A 22,504-nucleotide genomic window follows, 5' to 3' on the forward strand; every position below is an offset into this window, starting at 1 on the left:
GAAAATGTTCAATCTCGTTCAGTTTTTCTGGATTCTATAAGGTAAATGGTTCATCTCCTGAAAAATTTCCTTTCCGGAAAACTGGCGACCCTTGTTGGCCACTAATGAACAATGGTGAAGTACAGTTCTTCATGTTTTCGTATTCCTAACTAGGTATTATATCGAATGAAGAGGATTTATAATAAAATTATGAGATATTTTGTTTAATTATATATTATTCTTATTCTTACATTATTTTTTAAATTCTTATGTTCTTTTAGCTAGGTATTCAATGCATGGTAAGAAGATGATTTAGAAGAAAATATTTTGTCCTTAGTAATTTCGCCTCAATGAACTTTTCTGCCAGTGTTCTAAATAAAGAGAATTTAGAATGCACGCAGAAAAGTTTCAAGGTCTCGGTACGCATTCTATTGTTTGCACCTCATCACGGCTCTTAAACGATGTATATACATATATTTAGAGTTTCTTTAGATTCATCACGAAGATGTCAAACGATGAAATTGTAGCTGCCACGGTATGTTTAGTTTTAAAGCTACCATATACAAATCTCTATACTTTGCTAAATAATCATTAAATACATAGCATATTTTTTATTCTCTCGTTCGTTTTACCCTTCAGTCATGACTGCTTAGTGTATATACAAGTGGCCGGCCGTATAGCTAGTCTAAAACGCCTGCTGACATTTTTTAATACGTCTGCTTTCACAGAAAGATATCCGGACGCCAAGGGATACGTGGAAATGCACACCTGCTGTAAAATCGCCAAGTATCGAGGTAATTGGGTACGAACTTAGAATATAGCTTCTTCAAATATAAAAATGAATATTATTTTATAACGTAGAAAACATTTGCAACGCATAAAAATATATAGTACCTTCAATTTTTTAATGAAATTTAAAAATATGAATGTAACTTTCATATATTTCAATATATTTATTTTTAATAACATGAGCTGCTTTTTTTTATCTTCCTCCTTTTTTAAATTGTAAATTTTGAACTGTCGTTTGAACATATTTCTTTTAAAATATAATTAAAGGGTGTTAGAGTTGGGTCTGAGAAGAGATGGGACAATGAATCAAATAATGATAATACATTTGTTTTTATCACTTATAGTTTTTAATTAATAAACGTCAACAACTTTTTTTTATTGTTGTTACCCTCTGATCATATGATGATGATGGTTAGTGCGCACGACACGCGTGGCGGATTGGCTGTATATATACATTACGTTTTCGAACATGGCCGCGGTGGAATACGAATCAAAAGACGACAATTCAGCGGACTTGTCAAAAACGCCGGTACTTTCGGATGAAACTGTTAAAACGATCGAAGAACATGAAACTTCGGATATACCGTTGCAATCTTCATGGACTTTCTGGTTGGACAAGTAAGAAGACTTATTTTCTTTTTACTGTGTAATATTCCAAATTGAGTGTGGCATATATCGTTGCATATCAGTTTCCTTGTTTTGTCTTTTTCTTTTGTAAAACGTCATTGAATTGTACATAAATCATTTTTGTTTTCTGATATCATTGAATTATAGTAGATTGCAAGAAAATCATTGAAGATTCAGAAAAACGAATTAGTAATGTTAAATATCATATCATTTAATTATTATCATACAAACAACAATGTTGTATTGTGCTTCCATGTAAGTACATGTATACTATTGTAACGAGATAAAGAATTGATGTCATTTTATAAGAAAAGAAATATGATAACGAAATATGCCTTAAAAATTGTACTTCAATTTACTTTGTACATTGAATTGCATTGTATAAATAAAGTAACATCCTTTATCTTTATTTAGTGTTATGAAATTGATATAATAGAAAATCATCATGAATAACATGAATCATTCTTTCCTCATAATGTGTGTATAAATTCTAAAAAGTTGGTAAAATTGACAGAGTTGTACCTGGCACAACTGTCGAAGAATATAAAGAAAATTTAATGAAGATTTATACTGTAAATACTGTACAAAGTTTTTGGGCAGTTTTTAATAACATACCAAATGCTAGTGCTATGGAGGTAGGTATATACATCCTTTATAAACTATTTATTTATTAGTATATTTTACATCAATTACTATATATACTAATTTTTTAAATTGCAGGTTAGATATAGTTATCATTTAATGAGGGATGAAAGATATCCATTATGGGAAGAACCTGTTAATCAAAAGGGTGGAACATGGAGATTGAAATGTCAAAAAACTGATTCTGTAGGTACAAAGGTTTTTACTGTTATCATAAATATGTTAATAATACGCTTGATACATGTAGGAACAGATTTGGAAAGAGATGGTGCTTGCAGCTATTGGAGAACAATTTTCTGAATGTATGGCTGAAGATGATGAAATTTGTGGGGTGACTGTGTCTATCAAGGATAAAGAGGATCTTATACAAGTAAGATTTTAATGATTTAAGTACTGTAAATAAAGTCTGAGATAAATTAGATTCTTACAGAATTTATTATTCTTTTATAGATATGGAATACTAATGCAAGTTTAGCATCGAAAGCTACTATTATACAAAAAGTACATCTTTTACTACCTAATGTGAACTTTGTAGAATTTTATAAATGTAAGTTTAATCAAATTATTTCAATTTTTTAGATTTAATTGTGATTTTAATGCTTTTCAATTATGAAAATGAAATAATTTATAAAAAACTTGTTGAAATTTATATATACTATTCATCATATTATACTATTTGCTTTACAGCTCATCAATCTCATTATGCCTATGGCCGTCGTTAAATATACGTTAAAACTGCTGAAATATTAATTGATAAATATATGTAAAAATGATGAAAAAAAATCGAATCATAAACATGATTATGCTGGCAGTTTTAATTGTGTTGGAACTTTGTAAAAATTACAGCGGAAAAGAGTTGACAATGTTTTTAATCAGTTAGCAATAAATTGTTTATTACAAGGTTATAAAAGCCATTGATATTGTATCACTTTTAAATTATCAAATATCTTTTTATATTTACAATACGTGTCTACTTGTTAACCAATATACATGTAATATTACAATATTTTTTGTTTGAAAGTCAAATTTGTAAGATAAAATTTTAAACTATATACAATATATATCGGTGGTATTTAACGCCTGCCGTCTATCATTCAGCAATCGTTTATGATTTATTTGTTTGTGCAATAACATAAAAACTAATATTTAAAAGGTATAAATGATTCAAAACTATATGAAACATTTTGAATGTAATAGAATTAATATTAACAGCATAAATTAAAAATATTTTGATGTGGAAGATAACATATAACTGTGTATTCTGCGGTATACTATTGAAAAAAGAACGTAAACGCGAAGAACTTTTTTCACACACTTTCGAAAACAGACATTTGAATCCCTAATCACATATCCATAAAACCGATTTGGTGCCCGACTAGATGGCGCCGGCTTAACATTTTACGGCTTTTCGATATTCTTCAGATTGACGTCAACCGATGAATATCTTGAACATTAAGATACATACTTGTATTGGAACTCCATTAAACTAGTTTTAAATTGCATTTAAATTATTTCCCACGTGAAAATATTTCATAGTTTACGTCAACTATATCTTAGAAAAATAGCCGAATCGATCATACACCTCCATATTTTCTGTCAGGTATTTCTGCTATGTAATATTTTGGAATTGTATAATACGTTTTTCCACTTTGAATATATCCTTATGTAAATTATCTAAGATTTGTATAATATAATTTTAACAATAATATATCATTATATTAAACGTCACTCGAGATTTTAATCAAAACAAAATTGTTGACTTCAAAAGAATTACATGTAAGTATATATCCACTAATGGATTGGCATTACAAGGCGTCCTTGTGTGTAGCCTTGCGGTACACGTGCATACGTATACGGTTAGAATTAATAAGGTTAAGTTATTGGTGTCAGCATCTTGAGAGACAACAGAATCAGAAGTAACTGCACTCAAAGTTTATCTCTAGTAATTCTCCGTTTGCATTTATTTACAAGTTTGTATTTACGTGTAGATTTAAAATTCAATACCTTCTAAATTATATTAATTCTTTTCAACCAGATATAAATTTCCCTTGTTTAAAGTTAATTCTTTACGAACTAATAATTATCAATTCTTAATAATGAATAATTTTAGTCTATTATAAAACCTTACGGTAGCATGGAGGAATGGAATTTCCCGAATTCGGAATAGCATCGTCGATAAGATTTGCGTAGGTTTCTAGACGTAACGTTACTACACGTACTGTTATATACTTTCAAATTCCGAAGATGATCGTAAAATTTATTGCACCGATATGCAAAATCGTTTCACACAAGTCGAAATCTCAGCCTTTATTTTTGCTCTACAGTTAACGTACATACATATGTACATGTGCGCAAGTTCAAACATATGATAGTGCTAAGTAACAAATGAAACTTCGAGATAAAACAGAAAAATTTGTTTAATAGAAAACTTTTGCAACGTAAAGAATATCACATTATACAGCTTTTTATACATACTAATCGAAAACTATGGTATTGAACACACAAGGTATTACAAAATAAAAGTAAAGATGATATACATACATACATAATATTTGTTCTGCATTGTAGTTTCCTGTTTTATATTTTGAAGACAATAAATCAAACATTACTATGAAAAATAATGGACCAAATTATTTTGAAAATTACAATTAGTTACAGATAAACAATTGAAATTGTTTTTGAAAATTTAACACAATATGATCGAACGGTCAACATTTCATTTTAATCAGGTAACGATAAATTATAACTTACGCTATGAAGAAGCAATGCTATAGCCAATTTAGGAACCGATTAAATTGATTTAATGGGTTTTAAATCGCCGTATTTGCATAAGATATCTATTTCTCATACCGTAGAAAAGGTTAGAGCGTTCGTAGATTAGGAATATATTATCAAATTCAAATCAAGATGGAACTATACTTTTATAATATGCAAAGTCATCAATAAAGAAATTATACGATACGTGGTGGTTTCATGTAATTTATCGCACGATATTCTTCGACAACCTTCATAGGCCGAATGTGAAATTCTTATAAAAAAAAAAAAATAATTGTATCCCAACGATGTAAACTCCTACTTGATAAATTCAGTTCCTCTTTTAACAAATTGCCATACCAATTTGGCATGTCGACCCTCTGGAATTTTCAGCTTTACTTTTACATTCATTAATCAAGCATTACATTGTTCCGTAGGCGGTGTTTCTGCATTCCTGAGAAACATCATGTTCTCACATTCATTCGCGCGCCAAAAAATTCACATATAATCGTGGTGCTGCGTGGCGCCGGTTGACACCGTTACTAACAACAAACTTGTAACTATCAATTCCTCTGTGGCGCCAATGCTGTTGACATATTACGCTATTAAACAGTTGCATGCCTGTTTTGATTCATTTTTTCTTTCTGTTTTTGTAACGTAGTTTTTATGCGATTGGAGAACTATGCGGTAAATATTTTTCGTGGCGACGCACAAAATGATTATTATCCCTTGACATTTACATTAACCGAAACATAAATCTGTAATATTTCTTTCTGTTTATTGAATATTATCACATAAATGTGAAAAATTCCATTGTATTATATTGCGGTATATTGTTAATCGAATAGAAAGTTATTTGCATTCATTTAATATTTTATTGTGACCTAAGTCGAACAAATATCTTGTGATTAATATGCGAAGAATACAAGAAATTGTATAAATTCCTTTTTTTACATTGCATACCATTAATTGTTTATATATGTATGTATACTTAACTTTTTTATTTTATTTTGCGAGAAACTTAGTAAATAGCACCGACAATGTGAAATGTGTGAAAAAATAAACAAAGAAAATAAAAAATTCAGGGAAACTGAGAAATCCTAATCGGTATATCTGTATCATGTACGATGTACTGTAATTTTTTATTCTCAATTTCATTCTTCAAAATTGAAAAAATTTTATATTACCTCTGAAATCAGAAATATCTTTTCGAGAGAAAAGCAAGAGTGGACGGGTACAAAAATTGTATCGTCATGTTTGTAATCTTTCGATTTCACTTTGTTGTTGCTGTAACCTAATGCGAAAACATTCGTCTGTTTGAAACGGATATCGTTCATTGCAACTCTTTCGTCAGAGGAGTGCTAAGGATCCGGCAACTATTACGTCAACCGGAACGAATTCCACACTTTTAGATCTCGGATGACCGTCCGATCGTTACGACGAAAAGAGGAAACGATTTCCATTTCCTTTTTCGGTACGTCGCGGTGTCCGTTTCCGGTTAACGTTCGCCCTGAATTTTATATTGACATGATTCATCGACGTATATGTATACTCAGGGTTAGATCGTTTATTGATCCTATCAATTATATATTAATTATCAATGGTTACTGTTACAAGAATTAAATGAAAATTAATCGTATCTATTTCCCAGAACGAGAACCGTCTCATTTTACTAACCTCAATGATGAATCGCTTCACTAAGCAAAACGTGCACTTTTATTCCAGCAATTGAACATCTAAACTGAAACCAAAAATCAAGATGCATTTGTAACAATTGTAAATGTTTCACGGTTTGCGAACGAGGAAAAACAGACCGTTTTGAATACTTCGTTCTATAAGGAGTTTCCTTAAGTCGCCTAAAAAAATTCTGCGTTTTGCTTACAATTATTGCTATTCCACATAGTGTTATTGTTTGCATGCAATTGATCGATAAATAAACAATCACAATTTATCGTGGGCACTCTTGATCTATTTATACAATTTATGCAATGTTGCCCTGAAAAATATCTAGTTACGATTGTTTGAATTTACGAGATTGTTCCATGAATCAAACTCGCAATAAATCCATGAACACACAGACGCAACCAGTCAATTTGGAAAGCAGAAGGACTTGAATTATTGGTCCAGCGTAAGACAAATAACAATTACATTTACGAATCGCTATATCAGAAATTCTCAATCGTAAGTAGTAACGGGAAAAATAAAAAAATTATTTCCGTATATCATAAAAATGATTTTGATTCTTTATGTTCCTTTCGCCCCATATTACATTTTACTTATAACACAAATACTTTTTCTTTGTGTATTCAAAAATAACATTTTTAGACGAAAACATGACGCCACAAAGCTTGACAAACTCTGGATCTATTGTTGTAGGATCCGAATGACATAATAGACGGATGACTGCATGCTGACTGTTAAATGTGCAACGAGCCTACGAGATAGTCGAGATTACCTGTAACGACACTGGTCGCGGTAATAGACACGCATTCGCATTGTCGGCGTTTAACTACATAAATAATGCAAAGTTCCTTACTCCATATCATACATCTGCTTCGATGTGAATTCATGTGTAAAAGCAAGTCTGCGATATTTAAATTCTCACGTCGGTCATCGTCATAGAAAAGTGTCATCGCCACTGGTTTAAGACGCAACACACCATTTTTCTTCTGTGGTTACCGCTAACCTTCTAATTACGCGCCATTTTAAATCGCGTCTCGTAGAAATTATTTCGAGCAGTTGTGACGAAATTATGCTACATGTATCGTCGGTACATTTACGTACACATTATTTATTGAGAAATACGAAACATTTGATTCGAAAATAGATGATCGTATTTTTATATATTTTTCTGAAAATACAGTTTTGTTAGAGTTTCTGAATTATTCGAAAAAAAAAATTTCTCATACGCAACAGAAAACATGCTTATGATTAAATTATAATTATGTAGGTTTGGAATGCAAACATAAGAGAGAAAATGTGAAAGTGAAATTGGGAAACAACATATAAACCTTACTTTTGTATTTCTTCGCGATGAATAAGTATTAGAAGAAACTGTGTAACTTTATCGATAACATTATAAGGAAATAATTGGTGTCGCTTTTAATTACTATTCGCTTCGTGTCTTTTAGAGCGCGTGTTACCTATGTATTCACGAGCGATTGTTGTAACTTAGTGGCATTCGTTCCTTATACATCGTAAATCACGCATCAGTAATAGAAAATACGAAACACTAACTATGTACAATTTGATATCATAAATGATGGAAATGGTTGAATTTAGGTATACTATAAAACAATGATATCTGTCTTTTGACATAAATGAAAGAGAATTATTTACTATTAAGTCGATATTGCTCGTTGAATATTAATTTGTAATTCGATCAATGACCTATGTCATTCAGAGTTATCCTTGAGCTATCGTGTATATTTTATGCGAGAATAAATCGTAAATAATGACAGTAGCGACGAAACGAAATGGAAACAAGCATTTCGAGAGGCACGTACGTTATGCATGCAGATACATAGTCTCGTAACTATCATATTTTATTATACACACACGCGCGCGCGCACTTTTTTTTTTAAGTGCAATTTGATATACTTTATTACACATAGCTACTAATATCACGTTAAGTGGAAGAATCAAACGAACAAGATTAAATCATTTCCAGGCAGATTTCGAACGATCTTAATTAAATTCCTTAATAGTTTAGAACCATCTAATCGAACTAAATTAGTAAAATTATACTGACAAAGTTTTTTATTTTTTCAAGTTTATTGCACTGAGAAAATTTACAAATCTATGTTTCGGTATTTTAAAATTTTATTATGCAATTGGGGCCATTGCTAGGGAAAACATTTTTTGTTTCATGAAAGTTTCTAGCAGACAGATGATGTTCTGAAAAGACGTAAACACTAAAACAATCCCTGGACTCTGCTCCTGAAAGTAGGAGTGGGGGACTGGAACTACGTAGACGTCACTGGCATACAAACATATAACCAGAAGCTGAAGGAGATCGGACCAGTTTGCAAAGACCATTCGGAAAGACTGGATCGTTTCGTTGTTTTGTACGTGCGATTCCACGTGAATGTTATCCAGCACCGTGATATCAATATTTGGTCGGTTAATAGATATTTTCGACCTCGAAACTTTTCTCACGTTACTTGAAGGTACATTCTGAGTCGTGAGACCGGTGTTTCCGTTAAAAATTTCTTGGTTCTTTACACACTGAACTTTATGCGAGTAATGTTTAGTGCGATAGATTGAATAAACTTAGACTAAAAGGACGTGCGTCAAAAGTGTGTTCTTAAAACTGTAGAAAACAAGTGAAACGTCAGTAATGAGGAATTCCAGAACATTTGTGATCGTCGCCGCTTTCTTGATACTGGGATGCTATACCCTATGTATCACTGGTTCCGCGATACCTATGTGGGAATTCTTGTCGCGGGATGAGAAAGTGAGTATTGTTTTAATATTCTTTTTTAAATTTCATTCGTACAATTGAACAGTCTGCAATTGATAAACAAAGAATTTAGTATAATGAAACAGTATGTAATTGGCAATTGAATATTTTTCACTTGAGGGGTGTGCTTTGTCGATTTTTTTGGTGTTTGATTCAACAGTGTAAACTTTATTTGGAAAATCATATGGACATCGATGACTTATAAAATCTCTGTTTTACCGACAAGTGTTTTCGATTTATACTTTGTATTTTTACTAGTCCAATGAACTTTTCAAGAAGGTGACGACGAAATTAATTTACATCGCGTTTATCAAATTTCAATTGTATTTGAAATATTTTTCGAATATGCTGATGTACAAAATTTGAAGTTATATAGATTTGTGTTTCTAAAGCTTCGCATAACCACAAAAATTAAAGATCTATATTCTAGATCTATAATCTATGGTTAGATATTTTGTATTACTTATCTTTTCTGAAAAAAGTGTGAACTGGTAGTTGTATTTACTGTTTTTACTAACTAAGTATCACCATAGCAAATCTGTATACGTGATATCGGTAAAATTAAACTTTCACCGAACAGAATCGAGCGTATTCGCTGAAAATGTTCTCCTCGTGCACTTGTGCAGTCCGGTCGAGTGCAATTGCGCGAGCGCACCTCGGACATTGACTTTTCTCATGACATTGCGCCGTTCTTCTTACATTACTTTTTTTACATTGAACATAAGAGTTCGTGACCAATGCTTTCAATATACGTTAAAACAACCATTTCTCGTAATGCTGATATTATAAGCAGTAGTATTGGAAACATTTCAACTTGGAAATGAAATACATATATAACAAATTCGTTTTTATAAATTCCCAATGACACTAATACATGAAGTATTCAAATATTGCCATATCTAAGTTTACTTATACAATTTTAGATATTATGGAAATGAGAGTATTGGTTTCCTACAGACGGCATATGTTAAGAGTTGAAGTATTGACACTGATGTAGTTAATCTTATTTAATTTAGTTTTTACTGTTGTCGCCTTAACATTCAAGCAATGTAGGTTCTATATGTTATTGTATTGGGAAAGAAATGACAATCGTAAGAAAAAATCATTAATGTAATTATAACAATCAATAGAATAGTGTAATTTTTGTAGATTCATCACGGAAATATAACCTCTAATATATGTACATATAGATTATCAATAATGCAGAATATTTCCTAAAATAATTCTTGAGCATTTCTCTTTGTAGATAAGTACATAGTTTATTACATAAACGAAATAAAAATTCTTGTAAGTTGTGTATTTTAGAATAAATGTATTCGAATTATATATTTGACTTATCAGAAAGTAATTGAATATTAAAACAAGATTTCGGTGTAATAAAGATAACAAATTGTTACGAAAGAATAACGTATTTTTTGCCTTCTTTAACATCGAAGAGGTTAAGTTAAAATTAGCAGTCAGTTTCTCAATTCTACGTTACAATCCTTTTCAGATTCGTATCTCACTCGAGAAGGGAGAAAAGCGTGAAATTCATTTCATCGCCTTACGTACAATGTGTATAATATGTTCGTTCGTAACGTATGTGCTGGTAAAAGCGGTTGCATGTAAGTTGAAGTTCAAGAACGCTCTCTTTATCCACGGTTGAGCTGAACTCGTAGATCGCATTAGACGATCGATTTTAAGTAGATTATAGTATTTTTAAATCTTAAGGTTGTTAATACCTGTTGTTAATTATATTTAAAAGATAAGTTCACAAGGAAAGTAAACAATAAAATAATTGATACATGTGTCAAAATTTCGTAAATATAAATAAACGAATGAAATACACGAGTATTTACAAAATGGAAAACAATACGAAGATATCCCGTGTTCTCTTTGTCTTTCCGCGCTAATTGTTGTTTATTCAACGATGCTCTCTATTCGTCTAGACTTTCTCTTATTTCCGGAATTCTTTCGGAGACAGCACAATGATCCACCATCGATCACGTCGTCAACCTATGTAGGTCAACACCGGAAATCGTGCATCCTCATTCGTGCAATTCGTTGAGATCGAAACGTATTCACACAGTATGTACGTTACATCTAAAACTAGCACACGTTTTTTCTTATTAAATCAATAATATTTTTTATTCGTTGGATAAGATTCTACTAGTGAATAAACAATCGCAAATATAATGTTGGAATTTTTTGATACCAGTTGTTAAGAAAAGATATTGGTAAAAATCCATTTGAAAATAAAATTTTATTGATTTTCGTTTGAACAGCACTCTAAGCAAAAGTAGTAAAAGTATACACATTAAATAGAATACTTTGCAAAAAATATCGGTTGTTTTGTTTTAGATTTGTAATGTACACCAAGATTTAAAATGTAAATTATTGAATTTTTCGGATATTGAAGAAAATTAATCTATTACAAAAGTAATACCATTAAGAAATATGTATCAAAAAGATTTTACCATTACGCAAATAATTTGATACACGCGTCCGGCAAACAGCGTCGGTACGTTCAATTTCGAGCGGTCGATAGGTATTACAGAAATATCATTAGAAATTCTAAGGTCGAATATTCGCGTAATCGCCTGCCCATAGATGGAGCCAAAAGTGTGTGGACATCGATCATTGCGTTTTACGTACAACACGAACGGGGGCATGTTTCGCGTCGACAGGTAGAATTTATCGTGACGAAAACGAAAAAAAAGGCGTGTATCGCAATCAGCCCGATACGTGATCTACGATGGGCCGCGGCTCGCATATATATTTGTTTGTTATAACTGTCGTGTCCAATATCCCGTGCGTTACACATTGCCGAGTTTCACCGGACGCGCGCAGAATGCATTTGTCCACACGGAATGGAAAACAGCTTTCGCGATGATCGATACTTTGAATAAGAGGGAAAATAAAATAAAAGAATTTCGCGATTTCTGTCGAATTCTAAAAATCGTTACTCGGAATAAAAAAAGAACTTCTATTTGAAATTAGTATCTTATTATATTGCGTACAAAATAAATGTATTATTGAAATAAAAATATTCGACAAATCCAGATGAGAAGAAAATTCACAATAGTGAGATGTGGTTTTCCATGTATTTTACTTCTTTTGAGAAATTTTAATGTTAGAAGTAATATTCGATTGTAATCGTATAAAATCTTTACAATGAATAGTTGCTCTAGCATTGGCTACATACTTAATAGTTGATGTTTCTTAGAAGTAAATGTTTGTATTTTGTCCTCGATCTTCCAGTTAATGAGAAACATTAATGATTTCAGATGAGCCACTTATTTAGAATGTTCAGCCAGCAAGTAGCGAAGTTCTGTACGGATTCCTCGATGCCGGACTGCAACAAGAATTTGTTGGTTTCCGGTCTCCGAAATCTAGCCAATATGGACGATACAGTTCTCGACAAATTGGATCCATATCAGCGTGGCGCAAATGAAATGAGTAAGCACGTACTTCTACAAATATTTTCGTCAACGTTGAAGTTAAAGTTTTATTCATAAAACAATTAATTATATTACGCTAATAATCGGCAAAAATCAGAGATGAAATTCGAATTAGTTACAAATGTACCAACTTAACTTCGTTCTTATTAATTTATTTTTTGCTTACAGTTTGGCACGCCATGGTAAAAAGCGGATACTCAACGAGAATCGGTCACGATCCGGATGAATCCTACTTTACAACTGGAGCGGATTCGTTAGGTGTGTATATACTTAAAATTCGGAAAGTTAAGAACTTAAAACAAGGAAGTATAAAAACTAAAATAAATCTACATAAAGTTTCCTGGACTTTTTTGTTGAGAGTTCAGTGATCTTTCAAAATTTGTCTTCATTCGGGATTAATTAAACAAACTAGGAATAACAGATACCGAGGTAACAATTAAAGAATTTGTATGTTTATAAATTTAGATCGGTTCTTTGAATACCAGATTGATCAGAAGTATGTTAATGTAATGCATCTAATTATAATAAAAAAAAAGTAGATCTATTGGCGTTTTATGGAGTTAGTTAAGTTCTGGGAGTGAAAGTTCTGATCGATGATGGTTCAAAGGAGCTTCTATTTACAATCAAGACTAGTGATCTCTTTGAGTTATATATTAATTGAGAGAGAGAGAGAGAGAGAGAGAGAGAGAGAGAGAGAGAGAGAGAGAGAGAGAGAGAGAGAGAGAGAGAGAGAGAGAGAGAGAGAGAGAGAGAGAGAGAGAGAGAGACTGAAAAGAACCTTTTCAGTAACTATGAAAATCGAAGTCACATGAAATATAAGAGAGAAAGAAAAAGAGTAAATGATTCTGAGAGCCACATTCGATATTTGCATTTCATATTGTTCATCGATCCGTGTGACCCAAAGGGAATGAAAACAAATGGTGCTGCGAGAAAGTTCCAGAGACAGTCTCAATCACGCACGTTCCACTAGAAAGTTTTTTTTTCTTTTCCCCCGAACGAGATCGTGTTTGATAGCAAAACGCTTGTTCTCAAATCGACCAGTCTTCTTCGCTGCACTTTCACCCAATCTTCTGGAACGGTTGAGAATCAGTGGAGGATTTTTCATTGTACCGAATGAAAATGATTGGTATAATTATTCGATAAGTGTCGATCGATTTTTCTGAATTTCTCTTCTGGGGTACATCCCGTGTTCGATGCATGGATGCTGGATTCGTTGAAAGGAGGTCAATTTCCTCCGGAGAGCAGAGTTCTCAAAGGGACTTTCACATTTTCTCCAAGAAATGCATCAATGTATTTATAGCTTTGTTAGAATGTTGTGTAGGGTAACATCAGGGATTTCAAGATCAGTGTTAAGAAATTATGTTCTGTAGAGATAGTAATGGAAGAAAAGCATGTTAAAAATAACTAAGACTTCTTTTTTTTAATTTGTTGTAGTTTCGAGTTTCCATTAAACTCAGATATAATTCATCGAAATTCAAATCACAGTAATGAAGTTTGTTTAAACACAGATGGGAATTACACAATAAACATTTCAGCGCAAGATTGAGAAGTTTACCATAGATATAATTATAATTTGTTTACGATAGATTGAACAAAGTGATTGTTAAACGAGTTACGTGCTAGTCTGCACGTATTTATTTGGACGCAAAGGTACTATACCATTCCATACTGTATGAATCATGTTCGTGATGAAGGCGGTTCTTCCTAGGCTTGATGCGCAAAGAAGATGCGCACACACACGTTTCGTACATCTATGTTGTAAAACGTTTGATCCGTTTGTACGGAGAATGGTTTATTTCGTTTCAGTTCAGAGAGACTGCGCTTCAATAGCGAGCATTCGAGATCGAATTAAATTCTTGCACATCTTTCTGGAAAGTTCTTACGAAGAATGGTCATCCAATCATGATCTGCCGGAAGTAGGAAATATCGACGCAGCTGACATAAAATTATTTGACATCGAATTATCATAACGCGAAGGTCACGCCTGGTTAAAAAATGACTTTCAAACCAGTACACATAACGTAAATGGGTTGAAAAGATGTCGACCGTGCTGAAAATATTTACGATCAATGATCAGTGTGATGTAAAACCGTTACGAGTAAATATCTCATTATTAAGGAAACTCCGTATCTTATTGCTTTCAGATTACATTATAATTGTGCGATTGTTTAGTAACTATACTTATTTAGATATACTTGTTTAGTAACAATTTTGTACTCATATTTTATATACAAAAAATCTATAACTTTGGATTATTTTAATTAAAATTTTAGTGAAGACCATGTACTATTAATCATATTAATAACCATTTTTCAATAATCGATGAATAACGATTATCACAAACGTAAACAAACTAAAGAAAGAAAATGAATGAATAGTCATTTCCAGATTCGGATTGTCAATAAGTGACTCCAACTATATCCTGTAATTCTTGAGAATGAGAAAGCTTCCTGAAAATTTACAGCCCGATTTGTATTAACTTATATCGTCCGAATCGTATAAATATCGACGATATTCTTAGATGGCTAATCAAGTCAAACTTCATTTTGGCTTCAGAAGCACAAAAATAATTGAATATTCAAGGTCACTGCCCTTGAGAGACGGAGAGTATATGCCTTCAGGATAGTTAGCGCTTTCTCTCTTCCAAATACGGCAGGTGAAGCTAAGCGACGGGAGATGAAACGGTGGAGATAGCTGTTTAATGATCTTAAAAGAACAATATTTTCTATCAACAGACACTGGCTTTGAAAACTTGTCCGTACCATACAATGCACTAAACACGAGTCTCTTACTAAACATGTAATGCGTAAAATATATACGCACAACATTACTACGTTATCGACAGTGCAATGCACGTGTCACGCTGCGATCCAGCCCAGCGAGTCGTCGATAACATTTGTCATTACTTTGAAATAATATTTTGCGCAGATACCTTGCGCAACGCATGCTAAGGAAGGGTTTGACCTTCTGCTAATAGTGTTTGTAGTCTTGTAGTAATATGAGCAAGTTCTTTTTAGCCAGTGTGTGAACACAATCTGGCATTTAAAGGGGACTTCCAATTGTATACAGCATCATTATAAGTACTAATCGTAGACATTTATTTTATTACAGCCACCAGTGGTAGTGAAACAAATGGCCTGGGCGAAGAAACGGCATGGTCACACGACTACATTCGACCATCCGCGGAGCACTCAGGTCCGTATCTAGTTGGGCCGATGGTGATTCGTGTATATCCCGATGGTCGACCAGTTCCAGAAGATTCCACGCGTCCTTTGCCACACGATGAAGACATCGAAGAGTACAGACACTTTCGTGTACCGTCGATCAAAGAACTCGAAAAAGACAGAAGTTTGAAAAATCGTCGACGAGTTAATCATCCACCGTTCGAAAGACGATTACTTCAACAAGTCGTCACAAAACGCAAAATCCGTTATTATTGAGGAAATACGATTCATCGTTAAGGAATGCTAAAGGGAATGCAGCTTAATCCTAAACGACTGTAGTATAATATTTTGATGCTGGAATTGTCAGGAATGATTGAGAAAGCGGTTTGTTGCAACCGTTTTTTGAGAAAGATGATAAACCTGGGAAGAAGATTGTTGTCCTGAATTCTCGCGAAACTGGTCTTTCATAATGCAGATAGAAGTAAGAAGAATTATTTGTTACATGGATAGAAACTTAATCCATTGTAGACGCTAGATGGGAGATATAAATCTTGATGCAGGAGTTCCTTAAGATGGGAATGATATGTAAGGTTTTGATTTTAAGGAGTTTGCTCGTTTTAATTTCTTCTTAGAAGAAATAAAGAAGGAAACGGCGAACGGTGATATTTTTCGATAATTTTCATTGTTAAACATGCATTAATACGTCGTTAGAAAGTAATGTTGCAAAGTTAGCGGTGCTGAATGTGAAAAAGACTGCTTTTGCAAATGATATTCATACGTTTCATGAGCGTTAATAAAAAGTCTTGTCAATCTTTGAAAGCATTTAACGTAAACCACAATAACATAGGGTGTTAATTGACGATTGGTCGGCATCAAACTTTGTATCTTCGTCATTATTAGTTTCTAATTGAAAATGCGCAATAGAGTTTTAAGTAAGCATCACGATAAATACCCCTAATTCGATTGTATACTTCACTAAAGTATATTTTTATTTGTTGGTACGCACGAATAATCGCCGACCATGAATACCTTTGATCACATGTTTTCATTCACTCGTTATTTATTTCATCATCTGTATAATTAATATTCATCTTTGCATCGTTTACCGCTTGCAGTTTCGTTCGTAATTACTATAGTATCAATAATCACAAAGACAGTCCAATCATTTCGTTGCACAAGATCATTGACCATTCAGAATCTCGATTATGTCATCGAGTTTTCTTTCTTAAGACATATGCCTTCGTGGCATAAAGGAACTTACCTCGCTGAAAATTTGTTTAACAGAGGATATTTTTATGTGTGCGATACATTATTGTAATTTATTGCAATTATACGATCGAGTTTATATGGTAAAATACTACGATTTTTACAAATATAATGTACATTTTAAAATCTGGTACAGTGTAGCTTCCCATTGAGCAAAATTTAATAATTAACAAAAAAGTTTTTGAATTAACACAATTACAAAATTTGTATCTGCAAAGTGCACGTTATATTTTAAAATGCCGCTTTAGGATTTTCTATTAACTCTGAAACGTCCATGTTTTATATGTATATATAGTAATGTAGGTTTTATATAAAATGTTTATAAAAGTGTATCAGATTATTACTAAAGCGAAAAATCTGAAAATGAAAGCAATCATTATAAATACGTGTATAAATGATTTACAATAAAATGTGATACATAGTATTTTTTACAAAATTATTTTTTTTCCTGCAAGAAAGAAATTAAAGGACGTGTCATTTTAATATTAATACAAAAGCTTATAAAACAAAATTTTATATATAAATTTCTTGTTATATTTACTATAGTCAACATATAGAGCACATGTTTGAAAACTGCATTTTAAAATACGTTTAGTAACTACAAATTTTCGTAATTGTTTTAGAAAGTATTAAGTAATTAGACATATCTATTACTATTTTATATTTCACCTTAAAATAATATACTTGTTGAAAAATTACGAAGAAAAATTTATATACTGATATTTATTTGTTTGTAATTATTTGCGCCTATTTTCCATATCCTTTACATATTCGCTAAAGAGAATATGCATTTTTTTGAATTGAAAATAGCGCTTTAGGTATCACCAGTTCGCTAGCTGTTCGTCGATCTTCATTCGTTATAATCGATGCTTCGGCTAAATAAGGCAAGGGCGGAACAAGTATTTCGGTGGAAAGCGTGTGGGGGGATGGTAGAGAAAGATACGAAAGAGGCATTGAACTGATTCCCATTGTTGAGTTTTTTCAAGTATTATTTAAAAGAAATAAACGGAATAAAAATGTCCTATGAAACAAGTAAGTGATGCGTATACATTTTAACGGTTTTTAGTATTTGTCCATCTATATATTACCATCTGTTTTGAGTGAATATCGAGTCTTTCAATTTTCCGGTTGCTTATCTCAAGCTGAATCATAACACTTCAAATGCATCAGTGATTCACATACGTGGTGTCACGATAGACTGCAAGTGAAGCATTTATAATTTGGTTCGTATTTGTTCACGTTTGCGAAATTTACCGTTTGAATATCACTTTACAATTTTTATTTTTCATTTTGATAATCGGTTTTCTGTATCGCGTTAGTGGCAATTTATTTCGCATCGTTATCGTATCAATTTTATTATCTAACTTGAAATATGGCAAATAATTCAGATAATTGAAGCTTATCAGATTCAATTTAATTCAACTTTACAGGTAAATTAAAAAAAGGATTAACGAATGATAACAATATCAGAAAGAAAGCACCAAATATGTTTTCCTTGAAAATTATTCATGTATTTAAATTTATGTCAAGAAATTTGATAAAGTTTTTATAAACAAAATTTAATGAAATAAATATATTTATTAATGTTTAAAAAATCACATTTATTAAAATATATGATGTGTTATGCAATATTTTTTATATTTTAAGATATATTAGTTGAAATCAGTTAGAAGTAAATTTTCTATAAAATATCAGGATTGGATAATTGTAATTTTAGATCAACATACAGTTTACACGCTCAAAATAATTTGAAATATTACACATTGGACTTATGCCAATAAATGAAGGAAATATATTTTAGTTTCTGCTGGAAGATATATGCTATTGTACAATTTTCTTTTTCATATTATAATTTATTAAAGAATCTAATTTTATGTTGTATTTTGTGAAATCTTTCTTTTTATATATTATATTAAGTAAAATATATTATTCTTATAGTCTATAGGATATTATATTTTGAGACATTACTTAAATGTTTTATTGATGTTTATATCATATTTACAGAGTACATATTTGCTACATTACCTAGAACACAAAGAGGACAACCTCTTGTATTAGGTGGAGATCCTAAAGGGAAGAATTTTTTATACACTAATGGTAATAGTGTAATCATTAGAAACATTGATGTGAGTATGATAACAATATTCTATTTGAAATAAAACATTAAAATGTATCAGTATATTAATAATTCTTAACTTTTAGAATCCAGCTATTGCAGATATTTATACAGAACATTCTTGTCCAGTTAATGTTGCAAAGTATTCTCCAAGTGGATTTTATATAGCTTCAGGCGGTGTGTAAAATGTCAAGAAAGCATATTTCAAGAATAAATAACATCTACATAATAGTACATTGAAAATATATACCATTCTTTGTTACAGATCAATCAGGTAAAGTACGTATTTGGGACACTGTTAATAAAGAACATATTTTGAAGAATGAATTTCATCCTATTGGAGGACCCATTAAAGACATAGCATGGTCACCTGATAATCAGCGCATGGTTGTAGTTGGAGAGGGAAGGGAAAGGTGAGTGACATAATGTATTTTCAGTCTAATTTCAGCATTAGTATTTTTCATGCCTCTATTTTTCATATATGGCTTTAGATTTGGTCATGTATTTATGGCGGAAACCGGTACATCTGTAGGTGAAATTTCTGGTCAGAGTAAGCCTATTAATTCATGTGACTTCAGACCTGCAAGACCATTTAGACTGATTACTGGGAGCGAAGATAATACTATCGCCGTTTTCGAAGGCCCACCTTTTAAATTCAAGTATGTATTGTATTCAAAAATACTTGGTTTCATGAATACCTCAAAATAATAAATTTCATTGTTCATATAGAATGACAAAGCAGGACCATACTAGATTCGTGCAGGCCGTGCGTTACTCACCTAGCGGAAATTTGTTTGCATCCGCAGGATTTGATGGGAAAGTATTTATTTATGATGGTACAACCTCCGATTTAGTTGGAGAAGTAGGATCACCCGCTCATCAAGGCGGAGTATATGGAGTAAGCAAGTCAAATATTCTTCAATCCTGAGGTCTAAAATTTTTTTATTAATAATATCAATTAAATGATAGTTTATAGTAAAAATAGTATTGTACATATTTTTAATTATTTTTTATGATTCTATAGATAGCTTGGAAACCTGATGGAACACAATTATTAACTGCCTCTGGTGATAAGACGTGTAAGCTATGGGATGTAGAAACTCGCTCGTTGGTTAGTGAGTTTAATATGGGTACAACAGTCGATGATCAACAGGTATGTCAGTTTTTAATTGTACCATTAAAATTTATAGTGCAAAATACTGGAGAATATATTCTGTAAAAATATAAAGAACTTTTATTGTTTAGGTCAGTTGTTTATGGCAAGGAAAACATTTGTTGTCTGTATCTTTAAGTGGATTTATTAATTATCTCGATGTTGACAATCCCGAGAAACCAATTAGAATAATAAAGGTAACAAAATTCGGGCATATGATAGAAATAAGTATTTTGTTACAGAATGTGTTATAAATTGTTACATATTTCAGGGTCATAATAAACCAATAACAGTATTAACTTTGAGTCCTGACAGAAGTACAATTTATACTGGATCTCATGATGGATATATTACAAACTGGAGTGCACAAACAGGAGAGAATGATCGTGTTCAGGGCCACGGTCACGGAAATCAAATTAATGGAATGAAAGCTGTTAAGAATTTACTTTATACCGCTGGTATTGATGACACCTTGAGAATGGTTGAAATTGCTACAAATGCATATGCGGATACATCTGTAATTAAACTAGACTCTCAACCGCGAGGTTTAGATATTTACAATGATATAGTTGTTATTGCAACTGTTCGACAGGTAAGATTATTCGACAAGTTTATTTTAGTTTAATGAATGTCTTTAGTCAATAGTAATTCTATTTTCAGATTACAGTTACTCAAGATGGCCGGAAGGTATCAAGTATACCTATTGATTATGAACCGTCTTGCGTGTCAATTAATCAGGAAAATGGTGATGTAGCTATAGGAGCTACATCGGACAATACAGTGCGTTTACTAAATGTATTCATGAGTAGTGTAACGAAAACATAATATCTAAATATGTAATATAATTTTCAGGTTCGTATCTATACACTGTCAGGTACAAACTTGTCTCCAAAAACTGAATTGGAACATTTAGGTCCGGTCACTGACGCCTCGTACAGTCCTGATAGCAAATACTTGGTAGCTTGCGACGCAAACAGAAAAGTGATACTTTATGTTGTTCCAGAATATAAGGTAAACAAGCTACAAGGTTTTAAAAAAGTATCAAATAAATTTTAAATTTGTACTATTTATGTACAGTTGTGAGTAAAATATTAGCTGCTTTTGAGTTAAATTTTTGGTATTAAATGGTTAATTAACGCAGTTCTCCTATCGCTATTACTACTAAATTGTTTTATGCTTTTAATGCACGTAGTGCAAATAATGTCTCTGACTAGCAAAACATACGTATAACTGCTAGTATGTGTACATCTTATATACGAATTTGTTTATAACAATTGCTCCTCCTAAATGCTTATGGAATTTTTAGAGGGTGAGTAGAGCTTTTGCTTAAGAGTTACTGCTATGTGTAAAAAAACGTAACTAGAAGAAATATTGTTTGATAAAATGCAATTTTACAGCTTGCACATAATAGGGAATGGGGTTTCCACAATGCAAGAGTAAATTCTGTAGCATGGTCTCCCAATTCGGATATGGTTGCAAGTGGTAGCCTTGATACAACGATCATTATTTGGAGCGTAACAAATCCAGCAAAACACACCATCATTAAAAGTGAGAATATTTGCATTTGTTGTTGTTTCTTTTTGTAATGCTATTTAGATTATCATTTTTAATCATTGAAATTTGTTAAACAAATTAAATTATTTTCAAAACATTTTTGTTTCAGATGCTCATCCACAAAGTCAAATAACGCGTTTAGTTTGGCTTGATGAAGAAACATTGATCTCAGTCGGACAGGACTGCAATACTAAGATATGGCGTATAGAAAAGATTTAATTAATTTTTTGAGATATTTATCTGTTTCTTCTTTTTTTTTTAAGAGCTTAACTTTGAATGCATTTTATTTATTTTGTAGTCAATAGTCAATGGATATTGTATATTATTTTTTAATACGACTCTTGAACAAGATTAATCAGACTGTACTGTGATCTTTTACATTTGGTATTTTAAAACAATCAAAACGAGTATACTTTACAAGCAAAATTATTGCAATATCTTTTTACATTTTTGCGCAGTGTCAATTATAAATAAAATTTCTACATACTGTAATTATTTTTTAGATATTTACAGTATAATATGAAAGAAACATGCAGGTTTTAATTCTTCGATTTTTAC

At 31.8% G+C, this 22,504-nt stretch overlaps 3 protein-coding genes across 6 annotated transcripts; all 3 read left to right on the forward strand.

Annotated features, from left to right (window-relative positions):
* The first annotated feature begins 461 nt into the window (after positions 1-461).
* On the forward strand, positions 462-4,998 carry LOC143148214 (eukaryotic translation initiation factor 4E type 3). Of its 2 annotated transcripts, XM_076314287.1 has the most exons (8): positions 462-514; positions 708-773; positions 1,185-1,386; positions 1,910-2,030; positions 2,116-2,223; positions 2,285-2,407; positions 2,488-2,584; positions 2,725-4,998. In XM_076314287.1, the coding sequence occupies exons 2-8, from the start codon at positions 740-742 to the stop codon at positions 2,757-2,759; spliced, it is 720 nt and encodes a 239-aa protein (XP_076170402.1). In that variant the 5' UTR covers positions 462-514; positions 708-739; the 3' UTR covers positions 2,760-4,998. The 2 variants fall into 2 exon arrangements, with proteins under 2 accessions (XP_076170402.1, XP_076170403.1); XM_076314288.1 differs by lacking the exon at positions 462-514 and having other exon boundaries at positions 571-773.
* Positions 4,999-8,802: 3,804 nt separating this feature from the next.
* On the forward strand, positions 8,803-17,372 carry Reg-5 (Rhythmically expressed gene 5). Of its 3 annotated transcripts, none has more exons than XM_076313673.1 (4): positions 8,803-9,247; positions 12,520-12,691; positions 12,862-12,951; positions 15,805-17,372. In XM_076313673.1, the coding sequence occupies exons 1-4, from the start codon at positions 9,131-9,133 to the stop codon at positions 16,131-16,133; spliced, it is 708 nt and encodes a 235-aa protein (XP_076169788.1). In that variant the 5' UTR covers positions 8,803-9,130; the 3' UTR covers positions 16,134-17,372. The 3 variants fall into 3 exon arrangements, with proteins under 3 accessions (XP_076169788.1, XP_076169790.1, XP_076169789.1); XM_076313675.1 differs by lacking the exon at positions 8,803-9,247 and adding an exon at positions 11,196-11,324; XM_076313674.1 differs by lacking the exon at positions 8,803-9,247 and adding an exon at positions 11,966-12,316.
* Positions 17,373-18,019: 647 nt separating this feature from the next.
* On the forward strand, positions 18,020-22,297 carry Flr (actin-interacting protein 1 flr). Its single transcript, XM_076313740.1, has 13 exons — positions 18,020-18,155; positions 19,128-19,249; positions 19,326-19,416; positions 19,505-19,652; positions 19,731-19,898; positions 19,969-20,137; positions 20,264-20,392; positions 20,485-20,589; positions 20,664-20,984; positions 21,053-21,172; positions 21,245-21,403; positions 21,790-21,940; positions 22,056-22,297. The coding sequence occupies exons 1-13, from the start codon at positions 18,140-18,142 to the stop codon at positions 22,163-22,165; spliced, it is 1,809 nt and encodes a 602-aa protein (XP_076169855.1). The 5' UTR covers positions 18,020-18,139; the 3' UTR covers positions 22,166-22,297.
* The last annotated feature ends 207 nt before the right edge of the window (positions 22,298-22,504 follow it).

This window comes from Ptiloglossa arizonensis, chromosome 6 (genome assembly GCF_051014685.1).
Source record: "Ptiloglossa arizonensis isolate GNS036 chromosome 6, iyPtiAriz1_principal, whole genome shotgun sequence".
NCBI classification, from domain to species: domain Eukaryota; kingdom Metazoa; phylum Arthropoda; class Insecta; order Hymenoptera; family Colletidae; genus Ptiloglossa; species Ptiloglossa arizonensis.

Excerpts from the sequence above, each read along its gene's own strand:
- LOC143148214 (XM_076314287.1), top strand. The coding sequence starts at position 740 with ATGCACACCTGCTGTAAAATCGCCAAGTATCGAG. Across the intron at positions 1,387-1,909 it reads TGGACTTTCTGGTTGGACAA|AGTTGTACCTGGCACAACTG; the intron begins GTAAGAAGACTT and ends TAAAATTGACAG. Across the intron at positions 2,585-2,724 it reads CTTTGTAGAATTTTATAAAT|CTCATCAATCTCATTATGCC; the intron begins GTAAGTTTAATC and ends TTTGCTTTACAG.
- Reg-5 (XM_076313673.1), top strand. The coding sequence starts at position 9,131 with ATGAGGAATTCCAGAACATTTGTGATCGTCGCCGCTTTCTTGATACTG. Across the intron at positions 9,248-12,519 it reads TCTTGTCGCGGGATGAGAAA|ATGAGCCACTTATTTAGAAT; the intron begins GTGAGTATTGTT and ends TAATGATTTCAG. Across the intron at positions 12,692-12,861 it reads GCGTGGCGCAAATGAAATGA|TTTGGCACGCCATGGTAAAA; the intron begins GTAAGCACGTAC and ends TTTTGCTTACAG.
- Flr (XM_076313740.1), top strand. Across the intron at positions 20,985-21,052 it reads TTATTGCAACTGTTCGACAG|ATTACAGTTACTCAAGATGG; the intron begins GTAAGATTATTC and ends TTCTATTTTCAG. Across the intron at positions 21,173-21,244 it reads GAGCTACATCGGACAATACA|GTTCGTATCTATACACTGTC; the intron begins GTGCGTTTACTA and ends TATAATTTTCAG.